The following is a 22808-nucleotide window of genomic DNA, read 5'->3' on the forward strand; positions in this document are numbered from 1 at the left end:
TTTTAATTTACTCACCATCAGCTGCTTAAAACACTTCATTTTTAACGATGATTCTGTGGATTTTTTTATTTTTTATTTTTATTTAGTCTAGTGACTGTTTTCTTTCAGAAAGCTGTTAAAACAAAGGTTGTTTTTTTGTTTGTTTATTTTCCTGCTGTGGAAGTGCAAAGAGCCAGTCAGATTTCAACCCCCAGGATCCTGATGCTTGTGGACAGAAAATGCTGTAAAACCTAACCAATGCTCCGTGGCCAGTAGGGTCTGTCTGTCAGAGAAAATGGTGTCCAACCTGACATCAAGCTGAGGAAGAAAGTGATTCTGGGTCATTCCACGTGGCAGCTATGACTCGTGGCTCTCTGATGCCTTTTTGTCCATTTTTATATACAAGTGTCAAACAATGATGTCAAAATCCACGTTAGTATATCTGTCTGACATTCAAAACAACTCGACATGGTTTCCAGTCAGTGTGTGACTACATAGACATGCAGTTTACAACCCCGATTCCAAAAAAGTTGGGACAAAGTACAAATCGTAAATAAAAACGGAATGCAATGATGTGGAAGTTTCAAAATTCCATATTTTATTCAGAATAGAACATAGATGACACATCAAATGTTTAAACTGAGAAAATGTATCATTTAAAGAGAAAAATTAGATGATTTTAAATTTCATGACAACATATCTCAAAGTTGGGACAAGGCCATGTTTACCACTGTGAGACATCCCCTTTTCTCTTTACAACAGTCTGTAAACGTCTGGGGACTGAGGAGACAAGTTGCTCAAGTTTAGGGATAGGAATGTTAACCCATTCTTGTCTAATGTAGGATTCTAGTTGCTCAACTGTCTTGGGTCTTCTTTTTTTTTTTGTCGTATCTTCCGTTTTATGATGCGCCAAATGTTTTCTATGGGTGAAAGATCTGGACTGCAGGCTGGCCAGTTCAGTACCCGGACCCTTCTTCTACGCAGCCATGATGCTGTAATTGATGCAGTATGTGGTTTGGCATTGTCATGTTGGAAAATGCAAGGTCTTCCCTGAAAGAGACGTCGTCTGGATGGGAGCATATGTTGCTCTAGAACCTGGATATACCTTTCAGCATTGATGGTGTCTTTCCAGATGTGTAAGCTGCCCATGCCACACGCACTAATGCAACCCCATACCATCAGAGATGCAGGCTTCTGAACTGAGCGCTGATAACAACTTGGGTCGTCCTTCTCCTCTTTATGCCGCTTTTCCACTACAAACGCGGCTGAGTCGGGCTGAGCCGTGCCGTGCTGAGTCGAGCTGAGTGGGGCTGTTGGGGTTGCATTTCGACTACAACCGCGCTGAACCGTGCTGGCTGGAAGTGGGTGGACACATTGGGTGGAGTTAGCGAAAGTGGGTGGACGTCACGTGATGTCGTTAAGCAGCGCAAACAGTGACATCAGTGATCTCTTAAGCGGTAGTCTCACGACCCGGATAGTAAACAATAAACATGGAGGACATGGAGTCGTTAGTGTTGCTGGTCTTGGTTCTGTGGCTTGTTGTCACCGACAACGCCAACAGATACTGGCAAGAGCGTATAGATGAGGCGAGGCGCATAAGGCTTCAGAAATTCTCGTAATTCGTAATTCTTCTTCTTCCGGGTTTACGGTGTTTACAGATCCCAGCGTGCTCGCGGGGCGTGTGTGGGCATGTGAGGACACTCCTCCTCACCAATCAGTGCACAGGGGAGTGTCTGCTCACGCCCCCAGCCTCACTCAGCTCGGTTTGGCTCGCTTCAGCCCCACTCCAAAACCGTGCGAGTTTTGGGTGCTAAGCAGGGCTGAAGCGAGCTAAGTCGTGCTGTTCTGAGGTAGTCGAAATGCGAGCCGTGTCGGGCTGAAGTGAGCTGAAAAAGGGTAGTGGAAAAGGGCCATTAGTCTGAATGACACGGCGTCAAATTTTGATTCGTCTGACCACAGAACAGTTTTCCACTTTGCCACAGTCCATTTTAAATGAGCCTTGGCCCAGAGAAGACGTCTGCGCTTCTGAATCATGTTTAGATACGGCGGCTTCTTTGAGCTATAGAGTTTTAGCTGGCAACGGCGGATGGCACGGTGAATTGTGTTCACAGATAATGTTCTCTGGAAATATTCCTGAGCCCATTTTGTGATTTCCAATACAGAAGCATGCCTGTATGTGATGCAGTGCCGTCTAAGGGCCCGAAGATCACGGGCACCCAGTATGGTTTTCCGGCCTTGACCCTTACACACAGAGATTCTTCCACATTCTCTGAATCTTTTGATGATATTATGCACTGTAGATGATGATATGTTCAAACTCTTTGCAATTTTACACTGTCGAACTCCTTTCTGATATTGCTCCACTATTTGTCGGCACAGAATTAGGGGGATTGGTGATCCTCTTCCCATCTTTACTTCTGAGAGCTGCTGCCACTCCAAGATGCTCTTTTTATACCCAGTCATGTTAATGACCTATTGCCAATTGACCTAATGAGTTGCAGTTTGGTCCTCCAGCTGTTCCTTTTTTGTACCTCTAACTTTTCCACCCTCTTATTGCCCCTGTCCCAACTTTTTTGAGATGTGTTGCTGTCATGAAACTTCAAATGAGCCAATATTTGGCATGAAATTTCAAAATGTCTCACTTTCGACATTTGATGTGTTGTCTACTGTGAATACAATATCAGTTTTTGAGATTTTTGTAAATTATTGCATTCCGTTTTTAATTACAATTTGTGCTTTGTCCCAACTTTTTTGGAATCGGGGTTGTACATGAAAGCTGTTAGCTTTCCTTGCTTCTTAACTGCATTCTTGTAGCTCTAGTGCAAAACTAAAGAAGTAAAGTGCCGACGCTTGGTTGATTGACTACACTTAGGTTAATGGAAAAATTGTGTGTTTTTTCCAATCTGCCATTGTCATGCTGACATCTTGACAACTGTGAAATTAGAAATGTGATTTTTATCATGTTATATCTTTCTCAGCTTATAACTGGACATTGGAGCAAGTGGAAGAGTGGCTCATTAACTATGTGGAACTGCCACAATATGTCGACTCCTTCAGGAAGAATGAGATCAATGGCCAAGCCTTGCCTAGGTAAAACAGTCTTGTGGTCCTACACACATTTACATTTATTGCTATATAAGCTTTGTAGTTGCTGTGTAGACAAAAATTCATTAGCTAGTGCAATTGGTAAGTCTACTTGTCCAGTCCAAAATTTTGCTTACCTGGAAACATTACTGGACTAAAAATTGGTAGCTAATCCAATTTAATTATGTATGCTGAGCTCTTTACTCTAGTCAAGTGCATTAATACAGACTAAAGGAATTGAACTGTACTCGTGGGAGGAGGACAATTCTGCAAACAACATTTCTCATCAAAATGTTAGCGAGTTGTTGCCCAAAGTTTTGCTGATGAGAGCTGGGACTTGCTTCTTACATTAACCACAAAATATATTGTTTGTGTCTGGCTGTTTTAATTTTCTCTATATAACTGCAAAGTATTGTGTGCATTATGCCAGCAGGAGAGTTACAGGACAGTTTTGTGCTTGACTTTTATTTTGCTCTGCTTCATCAGTGTTTCCACGATCCTACTTGTTCTTGAGCCAGGAAAGAGTTGTTTATGAATTTATATGCAAACCTTTTTTCCACACATCATGTGTAGTGCAGCAGATGGTTGGGTTTCAAAATGAGTATTGTGTACTATATTTGCTCAAGGTGCATCACACTACCGGAAGACAGTAGGGAGTGAATGTGATGTATAAATTTATAAAAACTTTTTCTAGATATTGAACCTACTCATTCTTTGGGTGCAGTGAATAAAAAAAAAAAAAAACCTGATAGACAATACTTCCCATGGACATGAAATCTGCTTGTCCATAGGAACTGGAGTTAGTGATTTGTCTCCCCTTGAGTCTTGTTAATTCTGCATAAATTGCACAGGACTAATCTAAACTTAATCATTTATTAGACCTCTTGCTGTATTTTACTTTGTCTCACCTCTCACCATTAGGCTGGCTGTGAAAAATGCCACCCTGACGCTGTCCGTGTTGAAGATCCTGGATCGCAGTCATGCTCAGAAACTGCAACTGAAAGCTCTGGATACAGTGCTGTTCGGCCCACAGAGTAAGCATCCTAGTGTGGTTTTAAGGTTTGCAGAGGGGGGAAACTTGAACTTAAACATCGCAGGGAGATTGTAATTAAGAAGAAAAAAAAAAAAAACCTGTCAGTACATGGATTAGTTTACATGACATGATGAACACATATGTTATCATTTCTTTGCATTAGCCTGATCTCATTTTTTGTGTATTTATAGCAGATGTTTTGGGAGATTGGAAGATGCAGTACGTTACTGCTTGCTCAGCACTAACGTAAATTAAAATTGTATTACTGTTACAACAGTGATCAGACAAACGGGGGAGAATAGGCCATTTTCAGGAATTGGTCACATGTCGATTTTCCCCATAGCAACAAGCCTGTGGTTCGGCAAGCTAACTTGACATTCCTTGACAACCGTAAGAGTTTGACGGGCAATGCGAAGCAATCCATTTCTATAATAGCTGTTTTTACCTTTTCTTCTGTCTTTTTTTGACCCGAATTTTCATGTGTACTTGGAAAAAGTTTGTGGTTTTAACTTCTGTTAAATTAAAGCGAATCATTGGGGAATAAATCTGCTTCTTATCAGCTAAAAACACATCTACAGAGATATCTGTATTTATTTTCAAGAATCTTCACACATTAAGCGAATGATAAAGGTAGAAAAGGAGAAATTATTAGTTATAAACATACCTGAGAAATCCGCCATTTTGCACATGAATTTCTTTCGGCGGCGACCAACTTGAGTCCAAAAAACTCTTTTACGGCCAATGATTCGCTTTAAAGGAACAGTCCACCATACTTCCATAATGAAATATGCTCTTATCTGAATTGAGACGAGCTGCTCCGTACCTGTCCGAGCTTTGCGCGACCTCCCAGTCAGTCAGACGCAGTCAGACGCGCTGTCACTCCTGTTAGCAATGTAGCTAGGGTCAGTATGGCCAATGGTATTTTTTGGGGCTGTAGTTAGATGCGACCAAACTCTTCCGCGTTTTTCCTGTTTACATAGGTTTATATGACCAGTGATATGAAACAAGTTCAGTTACACAAATTGAAACGTAGCGATTTTCTATGCTATGGAAAGTCCGCACTATAATGACAGGCGTACTAACACCTTCTGCGCGCTTCGGCAGTGCATTGATATCTCAGCTCCGTATCAGTGCGCTGCCGAAGCGCGCAGAAGGTGTTAGTACGCCTGTCATTATAGTGCAGACTTTCCATAGCATAGAAAATCGCTACGTTTCAATTTGTGTAACTGAATTTGTTTCATATCACTCGTCATATAAACCTATGTAAACAGGAAAAACGCGGAAGAGTTTGGTCGCATCTAACTACAGCCCCAAAAAATACCATTGGCCATACTGAGCCTAGCTACATTGCTAACAGGAGTGACAGCGCGTCTGACTGCGTCTGACTGACTGGGAGGTCGCGCAAAGCTCGGACAGGTACGGAGCAGCTCGTCTCAATTCAGATAAGAGCATATTTCATTATGGAAGTACGGTGGACTGTTCCTTTAACTTACGACAGAAATTAAAACAAACTTTTTCCAAGTACACACGAAAATTCGGGTAAAAAAAGACAGAAGAAAAGGTAAAAACAGCTATTATAGAACTGGATTGGCAGTCAAACTCTTATGGTTGTCAAGGAATGTCAAGTTAGCTTGCCCACCATGGGCTTGTTGCTATGGGGAAAATTGACATGTGACCAATTCCTGCAAATGGCCTATTAGTGCCAAAACACTGCAAAATAAAAACCTTAATAGTCAATGACAGTATCACAGTAAAATATAAATGGTCTATTTTCCACAATTTTGAAGTGTACATTTGAGCCAATTTGCATCATTGCTGACTAAACACTTACTAACATGTTGTACTGAAACATCATTTTCATGTTAGCAAAATGTCATTCAAAACCCACCGTTTTGGATAAACTCTTCTGGGCCTTATGTAGATACACTATGTCACCAAAGGCTGACCATCACACTAATGTGGTTCTTCCCCAAATTGTTGCCACAAAGTTAGGAGCGCACAATTGTACAGAATGTTTTAGTAAGCTTTAGCATTAGAGTTTCCCTTCATTGGATGTAAGCAAGGTTCCTGAGGCTTACCAAGTTTGGAGTGGAAGAACTCAAGTAGCCTGCACGGAGCCCTGACCTCAACCCCACTGAACACATTTGGGATGAACAGAAATGCAGAGTGCACCTCAGGCCTCCTCACCCAACATAGCAGTCCTCACAGCAGTGTTTTAAAATCTAATGAAAAGCCTTCCCAGAAGAGTGGAGGGGACTAAATTTGGAATGGGATGTTCAAAAAGCACATATGGATGTTATGGTCAATTTTTGGCCATATAGTGTAGCTAGCTATTTTATTCAGTTAGCTATAAAGCAAACATTTTCTCGCCATCATTAGCCCTGTATTATACAATAATAAACCCGACTTTGTAGGAATTTTCATTTTACAAAATCGGCTTGAGCGTCTATTCAGCTATCAAATGGACACTCAAACTGATTTTGTAACAAGAAAATTGCCCCCCCCCCCCCCCCCCCCCCACACACACACACACACACACACACAACCAATTTGGTTATAATTTCAAGTGAGTAAGTGTTGTGTTTTTGAGATTAGATTGAGATTCTGGTTATTATTTCGTGCCTCAGGGGAACTGTAGTCTATTATAGCTGTAGTGGAGATTGTAGGATATAGCAGCTTATCATGGGACTGGTAAAGTGTAATGGATTAGACAGTAATGTAGAAAGAATTTCTGTTGGTCCTGTGGATTGTCAAGAATAAGTTTGCAGGTTAAGTAAGGCACATCCAGAATCTATTTCTGTATTCAGAGAAAACATGCTCAGGATTGTTTTTACACATTTTTTTTTTCACTGTGTTTGAAAATAGCCAGGCGCTGTGGAGGGAGAAAGTCGGGTGGGAAAGGGCATACTTTATTCCAAATGTTTGTCTCAGTGTGACATGCACAGCTAGCTAGAGAGAGAGATGCACAAGCACAGACGGACGGAGAGATGCACAGACGGACAGAGAGAGATGCACAGAGACACAGACACATGCACACACACAGAAAGAAATGCACACAGACAGAGGGAGAGAGAGACAGACACGTGCACAGAGATGCACAGACAGGGAGAGAGAGAGATGCACACAGAGAAAGAGAGATGGAGAGACACACACACACACACACACACACACACACACAGAGAGAGACACATGATCGTCATTTGCTGGTATAGAGTAATGCTGCCACGTTCTTTTTAGATGCCCTTGATAATTATGTATTGAAAAGTTTTAGTATTTGAATGTTTTTGGATATGACTGAGCCTATAACTTCAAACTAGCGTTACGTTACAATACAGAACATTAACAACAGTTGTGTAACAATGTGCATTCTTGTCGCATCAACCACTGAAAGTGAACAGTGTATTGTTTTAAAGCAAAACAAAGTGTTCGGAGACATTAACCTGTCTGAAAAACTTTACACTCATATTTATGGCATTTGGCACATGCCTTTATCCAGAGCGACTTACATTTATACAACTGAGCAATTGAGGGTTAAGGGCCTTGCTCAAGGGCCCAGCAATGGCACGTTGACGTACAACCCCGATTCCAAAAAAAAGTTGGGACAAAGTACAAATTGTAAATAAAAACGGAATGCAATGATGTGGAAGTTTCAAAATTCCATATTTTATTCAGAATAGAACATAGATGACACATCAAATGTTTAAACTGAGAAAATGTATCATTTAAAGAGAAAAATTAGGTGATTTTAAATTTCATGACAACAACACATCTCAAAGTTGGGACAAGGCCATGTTTACCACTGTGAGACATCCCCTTTTCTCTTTACAACAGTCTGTAAACGTCTAGGGACTGAGGAGACAAGTTGCTCAAGTTTAGGGATAGAAATGTTAACCCATTCTTGTCTAATGTAGGATTCTAGTTGCTCAACTGTCTTGGGTCTTTTTTTTTTGTCGTATCTTCCGTTTTATGATGCGGCAAATGTTTTCTATGGGTGAAAGATCTGGACTGCAGGCTGGCCAGTTCAGTACCTGGACCCTTCTTCTACGCAGCCATGATGCTGTAATTGATGCAGTATGTGGTTTGGCATTGTCATGTTGGAAAATGCAAGGTCTTCCCTGAAAGAGACGTCGTCTGGATGGGAGCATATGTTGTTCTAGAACCTGGATATACCTTTCAGCATTGATGGTGTCTTTCCAGATGTGTAAGCTGCCCATGGCACCCCATACCATCAGAGATGCAGGCTTCTGAACTGAGTGCTGATAACAACTTGGGTCATCCTTCTCCTCTTTAGTCCGAATGACACGGCGTCCCTGATTTCCATAAAGAACTTCAAATTTTGATTCGTCTGACCACAGAACAGTTTTCCACTTTGCCACAGTCCATTTTAAATGAGCCTTGGCCCAGAGAAGACATCTGCGCTTCTGGATCATGTTTAGATACGGCTTCTTCTTTGAACTATAGCGTTTTAGCTGGCAACGGTGGATGGCACGGTGAATTGTGTTCACAGATAATGATCTCTGGAAATATTCCTGAGCCCATTTTGTGATTTCCAATACAGAAGCATGCCTGTATGTGATGCAGTGCCGTCTAAGGACCCGAAGATCACGGGCACCCGGTATGCTTTTCCGGCCTTGACCCTTACGCACAGAGATTCTTCCAGATTCTCTGAATCTTTTGATATTATGCACTGTAGATGATGATGATGATATGTTCAAACTCTTTGCAATTTTACACTGTCGAACTCCTTTCTGCTATTGCTTCACTATTTGTCGGTGCAGAATTAGGGGGATTGGTGATCCTCTTCCCATCTTTACTTCTGAGAGCCGCTGCCACTCCAAATTGCTCTTTTTATACCCAGTCATGTTAATGACCTATTGCCAATTGACCTAATGAGTTACAATTTGGTCCTCCAGCTGTTCCTTTTTTGTACCTTTAACTTTTCCAGCCTCTTATTGCCCCTGTCCCAACTTTTTTGAGATGTGTTGCTGTCATGAAATTTCAAATGAGCCAATATTTGGCATGAAATTTCAAAATGTCTCACTTTCGGCATTTGATGTGTTGTCTATGCTCTATTGTGAATACAATATCAGTTTTTAAGATTTGTAAATTATTGCATTCCGTTTTTATTTACAATTTGTACTTCGTCCCAAGGGTGGCACGGTGGTGTAGTGGTTAGCGCGGTCGCCTCACAGCAAGAAGGTCCTGGGTTCGAGCCCCTTGGCCGGCGGGGGCCTTTCTGTGTGGAGTTTGCATGTTCTCCCCGTGTCCGTGTGGGTTTCCTCCGGGTGCTCCGGTTTCCCCCACGGTCCAAAGACATGCAGGTTAGGCTAACTGGTGACTCTAAATTGACCGTAGGTGTGAATGTGAGGGTGAATGGTTGTCTGTGTGTCAGCCCTGTGATGACCTGGCGACTTGTCCAGGGTGTACCCTGCTTTTCGCCCGTAGTCAGCTGGGATAGGCTCCAGCTTGCCTGCGACCCTGTAGAAGGATAAAGTGTCTCGTCTCATCTTCATCCGCTTTATCCGGGGCTGGGTCGCGGAGGCAGCAGTCTGAGCATGGAAGCCCAAACTTCCCTTTCCCCAGACACCTCGACCAGCTCCTCGGGAAGAACACCGAGGCGTTCCCAGGCCAGCCGAGACACAAAGTCCTTCCCCGGGGCCTCCTCCCAGGGGGACATGCCTGGAACACCTCCCCAGGGAGGAGTCCAGGAGGCATCCGAAAGAGATGCCCGAGCCACCTCAGCTGATTCCTCTCGATGTGAAGGAGCAGCGGCTCTACTCCGAGCTCCTCCCGAGTGACTGTGCTTCTCACCCTATCTCTAAAGGGAGCGCCCAGCCACCCTGCGAAGGAAATTCATTTCAGCCGCTTGTATCCGCGATCTTGTTCTTTCGGTCATTACCCAAAGCTTATGACCATAGGTGAGAGTCGGAACGTAGATCGACCGGTAAATCAAGAGCTTCACCTTTTGGCTCAGCTCCTTCACCATGATGGACCGGTAAAGCGACTGCATCACTGCGGAGGCTGCACCGATCCGCCTGTCGATCTCACGCTCCATCCTTCCCTCACTCGTGAACAAGATCCCGAGATACTTAAACTCCTCCACTTGAGGCAGGATTTCTCCACCAACCTGGAGAGGGCAAGCCACCCTTTTCTGGTCAAGAACCATGGCCTCTGACTTGAAGGTGCTGATTCTCATCCCAGCCGCTTCACACTCGATGGCTAGGGATGAGAATCAGGATAAAGGATAAAGCGGCTAGAGATGATGAGTTAAGATGAGACTTTGTCCCAACTTTTTTGGAATCGGGGTTGTACTTTAACATATTAGATTAATAAAATTATATTTATCTTCAATTTCTACGCTGCCTGGGATTGCCTTGAAAATCAGCCAACTACAACTCGGTTTTTCATTTCTTGTAGCCAAATGCTAAATGATATCCAAGTATATGTTCACCATTTATACAACAGTTAGTTCCAGTCCACTAATTTGATTGGACATGTGACATTCCAGTAGTGCTTATATTTCCTATAATTGCACTGGGACATTTCATTGTTTTTGTATCTCATGACTCATCTGTGTTCATGCAAAATTCCACTTATTTCCAAACGGTTAATACAGTAGCGTTAGCGACGACATGAGTGGACATGGCAAACAATACATTTTTCATGAATGTAACTTTTGTTTGGAACAGTTTGACCATGGTTAATAAGCAAATATTTGCATTTTGTCATCTTGTCTTGGTACTACTCTCAAGATATTACAGTAGTCCTGTCTCAAGAGACTTAGTGGTGTCGTCTCTCCCCACTGATTATAGGCAGTGGATGTTTACTGACCCCAGATCAAGTTCTCAAAGACTTTTTTTTTTTTTAAATATCTTAGGATGAGGCTTAGAAAAATATTATCCTTAGGAAGCACTCAAACTAGGAATGTTTATTTTACCAGCGGACTCTTAATTGAAAATGAAACCCAAGGAAGATTGATGCATGAATGACATACCAAGTGTATCTCTCTTGCTGGCAGGCTTCCACTTTTACCATTTTTGTCTGACCAATCCTAAATATATAAGCAAACATTATTTATATACTAGTGCATCTCAAAAAATTAGAATATTGTGAAAAAGTTCAATATTTTCCATCAGTTATTTAAGAAAGTGAAAATGTTATATATTATAGACTCGTTACACATAAACTAAAATGTTTCAAGCATTTTTCTATTTTAATTTTAATTAGTATGGCATACAGTACAAAAACATAAAAAAACCCATCTCAAAATATTAGAATATTTCATTTCAAGTTTGAGTAAAACAGTATGAACACAGTGTATCTCTCGGTCTAGTTCAGTACACACAACCACAATCATGGGGAAGACTGCTGACTTGACTGTTGTCCAGAAGATGATCACTGATGCCCTCCACAAGGAGGGTAAGCCACAAAAGGTCATTGCTGAAAAGGGTGGCTGGAAAAGGTACACAAGCAACAGGGATGGCTGCAGTCTTGAGAGGATTGTCAAGAAAAGTTGATTCAAGAACTTGGGAGAGCTTCACAAGGAGTGGACTGAGGCTGGTGTCAGTGTATCAAGACCCATCACGAACAGACATCTTCAAGAAAGGGCATACAACTTGCGCATTCCTAATATCAAGCTACTCCTGAGCCAGAGGCAATGTCAGAAGTGTCTTATCTGGGCTAAGGAGAGAAAGAAATGGACTGTTGCTCAGTGGTCCAAAGTCCTCTTTTCAGATGAAAGTACATTTTGCATGTCATTTGGAAATCACGGTTCTAGAGTCTGGAGGAAGAGTGGAGAGGCACAGAATCCAAGGTGTTTGAAGCCCAGTGTGAAGTTTCCACAGTCTGTGATGATTTAGGGAGCCATGTCATCTGCTGGTGTTGGTCCACTGTATTTTATCAAGTCCAAAGTCAACACAGCCATCTACCAGGAGATTTTAGAGCACTTCATGCTTCCATCTGCTGATGAGCTTTTTGGAGATGCTGGTTTCCTTTTCCAGCAGGACTTGGCACCTACCCACAGTGCCAAAACTACTACCAAATGGTTTGCTGACCATGATATTACTGTGTTTGATTGGCCAGCCAACTTGCCTGACCTGAACCCCATAGAGAATCTATGGGGTATTGTCAAGAGGAAGATGAGAAACACCCGACCCAAAAATACAGATACGCTGAAGGCCACTATCAAAGCAATCTGGGCTTCAATAACACCTCAGCAGTGCCACAGACTGATCACCTCCATGCCACACTGCATTGATACAGTAATTCATGGTAAAGGAGCCCCAACCAAGTATTGAGTGTATAAATGAATATACTTTTCAGAAGTTGGACATTTTCTGTATTGTAAATCCTTTTTTTGATTGATCTTAGGGAATATTCTAATAATTTGAGATACTGGATTTCTGATTTTCATGAGCTATAAGCTATAATCATCAAAATTAAAACAAAAAAGGCTTTAAATATTTCACTTTACATGTAATGAATATAGAATATTGTAGCAGTTCGTAGGGGTGGAGCACAGAAAGACAGCAGGCCAGGGTTAAGTTCCACCAAGAACCTCTCTTATTCTCGCTTTTCAGCTTTACTCACTCACACTGTCACACACTCTACACACTCACACATGCGTTGTGGTTGGGAGGGAGCTTCCTTCCTCTGCTCTCTCTCTCCTTATATAGGGCGTGGTCACTGGGGAAGACACACAAACACAGATTAACCAACATCAGGTGCAGTGATTCTGCCACTTACCTTCCCTGACTCCGCCCTCCGGTCACAGACCGCCGCTTGACCACGCCCCCCGCTGCCACATACCCCACCGCCCGACTCAGGCTGGGCAGCAGTCCGGCCTGCAGCTGACTCCCCCCCCCCGACAGGAGAGGAAGTCCGCCATGACCATCTGCACCCCCGGCCTGTGGGCCACCTTGAAATTAAAGGGCTGGAGTGCCGGATACCAATGGGTGATCCGCGCGTTGGCATCCTTCATGCGGTGGAGCCACTGGAGGGGCGCATGGTCCGAACAGAGGGTGAAAGAGCGCCCCAGGAGGTAGTAGCGGAGGGCGAGGACTGCCTACTTGATCGCCAGGCACTCCTTTTCGATGGTGCTGTAGCGCCCCTCATGCACCAACAGCTTCCTGCTTATGTACAGGACGGGGCGGTCTTCCACCTCCTGGGACAGAACGGCCCCCAGCCCTCTGTCCGACGCGTCCATCTGCAACGTAAAGGGGAGAGAAAAGTCAGGGGAGTGTAACAGTGGCCCCCCGCACAATGCAGCCTTCACCTCAGAGAAAGCCCGCTGGCATTGCTCCGTCCACTGGACCGGATCTGGTGCCCCCTTTTTAGTCAGATCAGTCAGCGGGCTGGTGATGTCCGAATAATTAGGTATAAACCTACGATAGTAGCCAGCCAGCCCCAGGAACTGTCTCACCCCCTTTTTGGTCTTGGGCCTCGGGCAGGCCGCAATCGCTGCTGTCTTGTTAATTTGGGGACGCACCTGCCCGTTGCCCAAGTGGAAGCCCAGATACCGTACTTCCACCCACCCAATCGCACACTTCTTCAGGTTGGCTGTGAGCAGAGGTGGAAAAACTGGATTGACAAAGTAAAAGTCCTGCTTAGGTTTTCCTTCTACCTGTGCTCTCAACACAGGTTATTTCACCAATTAGCTCATCAACCTGGCTTAGGGGATGTGGTAATTAGGATCAGCTGGTTCATTGAATTGACTGGAGCAAAAATGTGGCAGGGTTTTTACTTTCTGCATCCGGGTTTTTCCACCTCTGGCTGTGAGACCCGCCTGCCTCAGCGACCTAAGGATGGCCCTCAGGTGTTGTAGGTGCCGCGGCCAGTCATTACAGTGATATCGTCTAGGTACGCGGCCGCATAGGTGGCGTGGGGGCGGAGGACCCTATCCATCAGTCGCTGGAACGTAGCGGGTGCCCCAAACAGCCCAAAAGGAAGTGTGACAAACTGGTGTAAGCCGAATGGTGTGGAAAAGGCCATTTTTTTCTCGGGATAATGGAGTCAAGGGGATCTGCCAATAACCCTTTGTCAAATCCAGTGTCGAGTAAAAGCGAGCCATGCCTAGTAGATCGAGCAACTCATCAATACGGGGCATTGGGTACGCGTCAAATTTAGACACCGCGTTGACTTTTCTATAGTCTACACAGAACCGGACCGACCCGTCGGTCTTGGGTACCAAGACCACCGGGCAGCTCCAGTCACTGTGGGACTCCTCGACAATGCCCATTTCGAGCATGGCCTCGAGTTCTTCCCGAACCACTTTTCTTGTGTTCGGGTAGCCTGTAAGGGCGGTTGCACACTACCACCCCCGGGGGCGTCTCAACGTGGTGCTCTATGATGTCGGTGAGGCCGGGCAGGGGCGAGAACACGTCCGAAAACTTGGTCTGCAGCTGGGCAACCTCCGCGAGTTGGGTCGGGGAGAGGTGGTCTCCATAGGGGACCGGAGAGGTACGCGATGCCAATGTTCCCTTTTGAACCTCCGGCCCCAGCTCCGCCTTCTCCGGAACCACTGACACCAACGCCACGGGGACCTCCTCATTCCAGAGTTTGAGCAGATTGAGGTGGTAAACCTGTAGCGCCCCACCTCTGTCTGTTCGCCTCACCTCGTAGTCGACATCCCCGATTCACCGTGTGACCTCAAAGGGTCCTTGCCACTTGGCGATTAATTTGGAGCTCGATGTGGGCAACAGTACGAGAACTTTATCTCCCGGTGCGAACTCCTTAAGGTGCATACCCCTGTCATACAGGCGGGTTTGCCGTTCTTGGGCCTGCTGCAAATTCTCCTGGGTTAGGGGTGTGTGTGTGTGTGTGTGTGTGTGTGTGTGTGTGTGTGTGTGTAGTTTTGCGTGCAGGTCCATAACGTATTGAATTTGATTTTTACTGGGCGAAGGTCCCTCCTCCCAATTTTCTCGCAGCACATCTAGAAGGCTGCGCGGCTTACGCCCATATAACAATTCGAACGGGGAGAACCCCGTGGAGGCTTGGGGGACCTCTCACACTGCAAATAACAAGGGTTCGCACCATTTATCCCAATTGCGTGCGTCCTCACTTACAAATTTTTTAATTATATTTTTGAGGGTGCGATTAAACCGTTCAACTAAACCATCCGTTTGTGGGTGATAAACGCTGGTGCGGATCGGCTTAATACCTAATAACCCAAACGGTTCGTTCAGTGTACGTGACATAAACGAGGTGCCTTGGTCAGTCAGAATCTCTTTCGGGATTCCAACTCGGGAGATAACGCGGAAGAGCGCCTCCGCAATACTGCGTGCTGAGATATTGTGAAGAGGCACTGCTTCCGGGTATCGCGTTGCATAGTCTCATCTCATTATCTCTAGCCGCTTTATCCTTCTACAGGGTCGCAGGCAAGCTGGAGCCTATCCCAGCTGACTACGGGCGAAAGGCGGGGTACACCCTGGACAAGTCGCCAGGTCATCACAGGGCTGACACATAGACACAGACAACCATTCACACTCACATTCACACCTACGGTCAATTTAGAGTCACCAGTTAACCTAACCTGCATGTCTTTGGACTGTGGGGGAAACCGGAGCACCCGGAGGAAACCCACGCGGACACGGGGAGAACATGCAAACTCCACACAGAAAGGCCCTCGCCGGCCCCGGGGCTCGAACCCAGGACCTTCTTGCTGTGAGGCGACAGCGCTAACCAATACACCACCGTGCCGCCCGCGTTGCATAGTCCACCAGAACTAAAATAAAGCGGTACCCTCGTGTTGACCGATCTAATGGCCCGGTGAGATCCATCCCAATTCTTTTGAACGGGGTCTCGATTAATGGGAGTGGGCGCAAAGGCGCTTTTGGAATGGCCGCCGGATTTACTAACTGGCATTCGCGGCACGCCGTACACCACCTATGGACATTGCCGCGAATCCCTGGCCAATAGAACCGGGCCATTAGTCGGGCTAGTGTCTTATCCTGCCCCAAGTGTCCAGCCATGGGATTAAAGTGAGCCGCTTGGAATACCAATTCTTGGCGGCTCTTTGGAATCTAAAGCTGCGTGACTTGCTCTTTAGTCTGAGTGTCCTGCGTCACTCGGTATAACCTATCCTTCATAATAGAAAAATAGGGGAAGGACGGGGTGGCGTTTGGCTGGAGCGTTTGACCATCGATTACTCTCACTTGGTCAAACGCATGCCGCAGAGACTCATCTTGCGATTGCTCTAATGGGAAATCCCTAAGGGATTCCCCGAGAGAGGGAGGAGGAGCCTGCTGCTCTTCACTCTGACGCGGAGATGACGTAGACGGCTCTGTGACAGCTGCTCCCGCCAAAGCGACACCGGGACCTCCCCCTGCTGAATTACGGCAGGACCCACTCTTCACTAGATGGCTCATTAACTCCCCAAATCCCGGCCAATCAGTCCCCAAAATTAGCGAGTGGGTGAGGTGAGGATTAACCGCCGCCTTTACTCTAAATTTTTCCCCTCGGAAAAGAATGTGGACTGACACTAAAGGGCAGCTGTGAACATCCCCGTGCACACACAACACCTTCACCCCCTGTGCTCCCCCCAATGCCTTGTCTTGCACCAGGCTTTGGTGAATTGAGGTCTGATTACAGCCAGAGTCCACCAAAGCCTGATATGTATCCCCTTGGATACTCACCGGTATGCGATACGCCGGCCTGATCGAGGGCGGCTCCTGGCGCATCGGGGATCCAAACCACTGCGCCCACTTCCATCGCCGAGCACTGCTGTTGGAGGTGGCCCAGCTCCCCGCAGCGCCAGCAAACTGGCCCGGGCTTCCTCTCTGCACCGGCACTCTGGGGCTCACTCACCTGGGGGTGGGGGAGACAGACAAAAGGGAAAACGGGAGGGCACCGTGGGTGCGACGGGCTGGCTGGGGTGGGGCCGGCCCCCGCCTCCGCAGTGGGGGAATGGGGAAAGGACGAGACACAGGAGGAGAGAGGGGGAGAGCAAGAGAGAGAAGAGGGAAGAAGAGGATGTCCGCTGTCCTGCTGTTGGAACAGCCGCCAAATGGTCCTCCTCCAACTCGATGGCCTGATCCAGCGACGCCGGGCGGTAGCACTGGACCAACTCCAAGGTTCCCTCTGGTAGGCGGGCGATGAACTGCTCCAGTACCACCTGATCGATGATCCCCTCGGCGTCGCGGTTGTCGGCCCTCAACCACCGCCAGCAGGCGTCCCGGAGCTGCTGGCCAAACGCGAACGGCCGGCCGACTTCCTCCAGATGCAGAGCGCGGAAGCACTGTCGCTGTTGTTCGTGGGTGCGCCCCACCCGCTGGAGGACGGCCTGGCGAAGGTCCATGTAGACCAGCCGGTGATCGGCGGGGAGCTGTAGTGCAGCCAGCTGCGCCTCGCCCGTTAGCAGGGGGAGGAGGCATGCCGCGCGCTGTTCCACCGGCCAGCCCGAGGCCTCTGCTGCCTGCTCAAAGAGCGTGAGGAAGGCCTCGGGGTCATCATGCAGGCCCATCTTGGTGAGGGGAGAAGGGCCTGCGGCGGTGGAGGTGGTGGACCCCGCCGATGCAAGGAGGTGCCGGAACGCCTGTCGGTCTTCCTGCTGTGCCAGCACCAGGGCCTTGAATCGGTGCTCCTGCTCCTTTCGGAGGGTGACTAGCGCCTGGTGGTGGCTTTGCTTGGCCGTGGCGAGGGCGTGGACCAGGTCCGCGAAGGGGGAGGACTCCATGGGGCTGTTCTTCCTGTGCTTGAATTCCCGGGTTTTGGCACCACTGTAGCAGTTCGTATGGGTGGAGCACAGAAAGATGGCAGGCCAGGGTTAAGTTCCACCAAGAACCTCTTTTATTCTAGCTTTTCAGCTTTACTCACTCACACTGTCACACACTCTACACACTCACACATGCGTTGTGGTTGGGAGGGAGCTTCCTTCCTCTGCTCTCTCTCTCCTTATATAGGGCGTGGTCACTGGGGAAGACACAAACACAGATTAACCAACATCAGGTGCAGTGATTCTGCCACTTACCTTCCCTGACTCTGCCCTCCGGTCACAAACCGCCGCTTGACCACGCCCCCCGCTGCCACAAATATATTTTAAAAAAAGGAACTTTTTCATGGTATTCTAATTTTTTGAGATGCACTAGTACTCTGGCATACTTGATGCAATTTTGCAATAATAATAATAATATGCTTGATTGCCTGGTGCCAGCTTACCAGGCAGTCAAGGGGTTAGGTCCAGCATACCTCCAGAGAATGAGCCGACCCTACATGCCAGCCAGACACCTACGCTCTGCTGCTACTGGTCGCCCGGCCCCTCCTCCTCCTCCTCTCTGCTCCTGCCCAGCCCACTCAAGAATGCTGTCTGTCCTGGCTCCCCGTTGGTGGAATAACCTTTCCATCGAGGTCAGAACTGCCAACTCCCTGACCACCTTCAAGCACAGACTGAAGACCCACCTTTTCAGGCTGCCCACTATGTAATCACATAGCTGTCTTGATCAATCCAGGCTGTGTACTGTCTAACCTGGTCATGATGACTCAGGGTTAGCCGTTCGGGTCCCCCCCTCCCTTTCTTTCTCTCTATTTAGTTGTACAATCCCAATTCCAAAAAAATTTGGGATGCTGTGTAAACTGTGTAAATAAAAACAGAATGTGATAATTTGCAAATCATGGAAACCTTATATTTCATAAAAATAGCACAAAGGCAACATATCAAATGTTGAAGCTGAGAAATTTTGTTTTCTGAAAAATAGAAATAGATGCTCGTTTTGAATTTGATGTCTGTTCAAATGAACATTTTGCTTTTATTTGTTTTATACAGTGTCCCACTTTTTTTGTTCTACTTTTTTTTTGTAATTGGGTTTGTAGTTGGGGCAGCCTGAAGGTTAGAGAAGCAGCCTTGGGCCCAAAGGGTTGCCGGTTCAATTCCCGGGGCTGACGGGAAAAAAATGAGGGAAGTTGAGTGAATGAATTATCATGGCTGAAGTGCCCTTGAGCAAGGCACCTAACCCCCAACTGCTCCCCGGGCACTGTAGCATAGCTGCCCACTGCTCTGGGTATGTGTGTGTGCTCATTGCTCACTTGTGTGTTCACTGCTTCAGATGGGTTAAATGCAGAGGAGGAATTTCACTCTGCTCAAGTCTGTGCTTGAGTGTACATAAAGGCTTCTTGTTCTCTTTGTCAGGTCATTTGTTTGGTTGGCTTGTTTTCTTGGCTGTTTGTTACTTCAACAGAATATCTAAGTGTTATTTGGTCACTTGTTTAGTTGGCACTAGAACTTTCTTGTCTAGAAGTTCAGCGCTCCTTGTACCTGACTTTTGCACTTGTACATCGCTCTAGATCAGAGCGTCTGCTAAATGCCTGTGATGTAATGATTGATATAGTGCCTTCGTGAAACCCAAGATTTTCAATCCAATCTCCCAAAATTGTTGTAAAGTACAAGTATGCATCTCTACATATAAATCTGGCTCCCGAACTGCAAAATGATCTAAAAGAGTTTGAGACGCGATGCAACAGTGACAAAAGGTGTCCAAAAGAATGATGCCAATTATCTCTCCGCTATCAGAGTCTATGCCAGCTCATGCATATCAAAGAAGGTAGATAGCATCTCTTCTAAGCACACTCTCATTATATGTTCTGTGATGCTGAATAAGCAGCAGTTTTGAAAAGATGAAGCATTTTCACCTGACTCCGAGGAAACGTGTCCATCCTCACCCTGTCAGATTGGTAGCTGAAATAGAGGAGGACATAAGCAGCACACGTACACAGTCAACCCAGGAAATGCTTTCCAATTTTTTGAAAAATCAGTTTTTGTTTTTTCTTGGCACACACTAAAATTGAAAAAAATTTCCCCTAACATTATTTAAAAATAAATATTGTCTCATTTTTACTGGTTCTATTTGTTTTTACCAAAGATAGTCTAGAAATCAAATAATCATGAATCCAAATAGGGGAAAAAAATGCCACTGCAGTACATTTTCAGCTCTAAATGTCAACCTGGAAGAGTACAAGTAGGCTATTCTACACTGTATTGTTGATTTTGTAAAATGTTTTTAAAAAATGGAGTAATAAGCCCTAAAATAGACCCTTGAGGAATGCCACATTTGACCGAAGCAGCAGAGGAAACCAAATTACCAATGTTAACAGAAAAGAACGTTGGGAAAGTAGTATCTGTCAAAAAATCTCCCCGTTTTAACTTGCCAGGGTACAGCCATTGAGCTGGTCTTGTCCTATAAGTACCTGGGTTTCCATGTTGATGAACGTTTAACTTTTAAGTACCATATTTCAAGTTTAGTTTCTAAACTTGGGGTAAAATTGGGCTTTTACTTTAGGAATAGATCTTGCTTCTCTCTTGGAGCCAGGAAACGCCTCGTGTCCGCAACCTTTCTTCCACTGCTTGATTATGATGTACTGTACATGCGTGCACCAGTTACATGTTTACGTTCTCTGGATACTGTGCATCATTGTGCTCTGCGGTTTGTCACTGGATGCAAGAATCTGACCCATCATTGCACTTTGTACAAAAAAGCTGAATGGTCATCCCTGTCTGTTAGAAGATTCACTCATTGGTTGACTTTTATTTATAAGGCTCTACTTGGTATGGTCCCATCCTGTCTCGGAAATTACGGTACCTTGTTAGGAATCACGGACATTATAGCCTACGATCCACTGGCTTTTTTTATTCTGACTGTTCCTCATGTCTTCACAGAACTGGGGAAAAAGGCATTTCGCTTTGCTGCTCCCTCTGCACGGTACTTTCTGCAAGATTAATTAAAATTGTCGGATTTGATTCCTCTCGATAGCTTTGTTAGAATTCTTAAAACTAAGGAACTCGAAAGCATTGGGCTTTGTTTTTAATTCAGATGTTAAAATGTGTTAGAGATGTTAATCTATCTCTGATATTTTTATTGATTGTATGATTGTTATTTGTGGCGGCACGGTGGTGTAGTGGTTAGCGCTGTCGCCTCACAGCAAGAAGGTCCGGGTTCGAGCCCCGTGGCTGGCGAGGGCCTTTCTGTGTGGAGTTTGCATGTTCTCCCCGTGTCCGCGTGGGTTTCCTCCGGGTGCCCCGGTTTCCCCCACAGTCCAAAGACATGCAGGTTAGGTTAACTGGTGACTCTAAATTGACCGTAGGTGTGAATGTGAGTGTGAATGGTTGTCTGTGTCTATGTGTCAGCCCTGTGATGACCTGGCGACTTGTCAAGGGTGTACCCCGCCTTTCGCCCGTAGTCAGCTGGGATAGGCTCCAGCTTGCCTGCGATCCTGTAGAAGGATAAAACGGCTAGAGATAATGAGATGAGATGATTATTTGTATTATTGTTTGTACTATAAAATCTGCTGCCTCTTGGCCAGGTCGCTTTTGAAAGAGATTTTATATCTCAATAAGCTTTACCTGGTTAAATAAAAGGTTATTAAAGTAGTAAATAATCCAATTAAGTTAGAATATATCACGCTCTACAGACACATTGAATTAGAACCCAATTACACCTCAAACTAAACCTGAAATGGCTATAAACTCTGGACTTATGTTTTTTAATAACATAATTTGCCCACTATTCTCTACTGGTATATGTTTTATTGTGAAGAGCATGTACAAATGGACTGCATGTGCCAATCTGCTGATCAAAATCCCATCCTTGTGTAGCTGCAGTAAAACCATGTGTCTACAGATAGAGGCAAGACTTCCATGTTTTTTTTTAATACGTTAGTGTGTATTCAAATTCAACATCTCATCTCATTATCTCTAGCCGCTTTATCCTTCTACAGGGTCGCAGGCAAGCTGGAGCCTATCCCAGCTGACTACGGGCGAAAGGCGGGGTACACCCTGGACAAGTCGCCAGGTCATCACAGGGCTGACACATAGACAGACAACCATTCACACACACACCTACTGTCATTTTAGAGTCACCAGTTAACCTAACCTGCATGTCTTTGGACTGTGGGGGGAAACCGGAGCACCCGGAGGAAACCCACGTGGAGAACATGCAAACTCCACACAGAAAGGCCCTCGCCGGCCACGGGGCTTGAACCTGGACCTTCTTGCTGTGAGGCGACAGCGCTAACCACTACACCACCGTGCCGCCCCAAATTCAACGTGCATATATAAAATGTACATTCATGAATCCTGTAAATACTTTTTTTTTTTTTTTATTCCCCTTCAATTTAAATGCAAGTATTTTACACTCTCCATTAACTTGCAATCACAGATCTGAAGCAAAGCATTGGACATTTTGGTCTTTTTTCCCTAGCTTTTTCATGTGGATACAAGTTCCTTACTGAGTCACAACCTAACTTTCTGGTTCTTACAGTTTAATAGTGGTGTTTGGTGTTCTGTTAAAAACAAGCCACTCTGTACAGTATCAGTTAAACGTTTTGGACACACCTAATTATCAAATTTTTGCTAATTAAAAGACTCTTCATGTCAAAATAATGATGGATGTCATTTCTCTTTACTTAGTTGAACGGTTCTTGATATGGATTACTACAGTTGTGGAATAGAGCTATATTTACTGAATGTTTGTTTACTGTTTGATCTCAAACGCATTAAGAAGGCAAGAAATTGCACTAACTGACCTTTTGACAAGGCAGACCTGTTAATTGAAAAGCATTCCAGGTGACGACCTCATGAAGCCGATTAAAATAATGCCAATAGTCATCAAGGTAAACACTGGCTACTTTGACAAATCTAAAATATGAAACATTGTGTTTTAACACTTTTTTTTTTTTAAGTGTACCACATAATTCCATGTATGTTCCAGATGTTATTTCATAGTTT

At 45.4% G+C, this 22808-nt stretch overlaps 1 protein-coding gene across 3 annotated transcripts in view; it reads left to right on the top strand.

Moving 5' to 3' along the window:
• stim1b (stromal interaction molecule 1b) overlaps positions 1–22808 on the top strand; it is a 125648-nt gene that overhangs the window by 54001 nt on the left and 48839 nt on the right. For all 3 annotated transcript variants that reach the window (XM_060936242.1, XM_060936243.1, XM_060936244.1), the window contains exons 6-7: positions 2958–3069; positions 3985–4097. In XM_060936242.1, coding sequence (XP_060792225.1) covers positions 2958–3069; positions 3985–4097 — 225 coding nt within the window. The remainder of the gene's footprint in view (positions 1–2957; positions 3070–3984; positions 4098–22808) is intronic.

Source organism: Neoarius graeffei, chromosome 12 (assembly GCF_027579695.1).
Source record: "Neoarius graeffei isolate fNeoGra1 chromosome 12, fNeoGra1.pri, whole genome shotgun sequence".
Taxonomy (NCBI): Eukaryota; Metazoa; Chordata; class Actinopteri; order Siluriformes; family Ariidae; genus Neoarius; species Neoarius graeffei.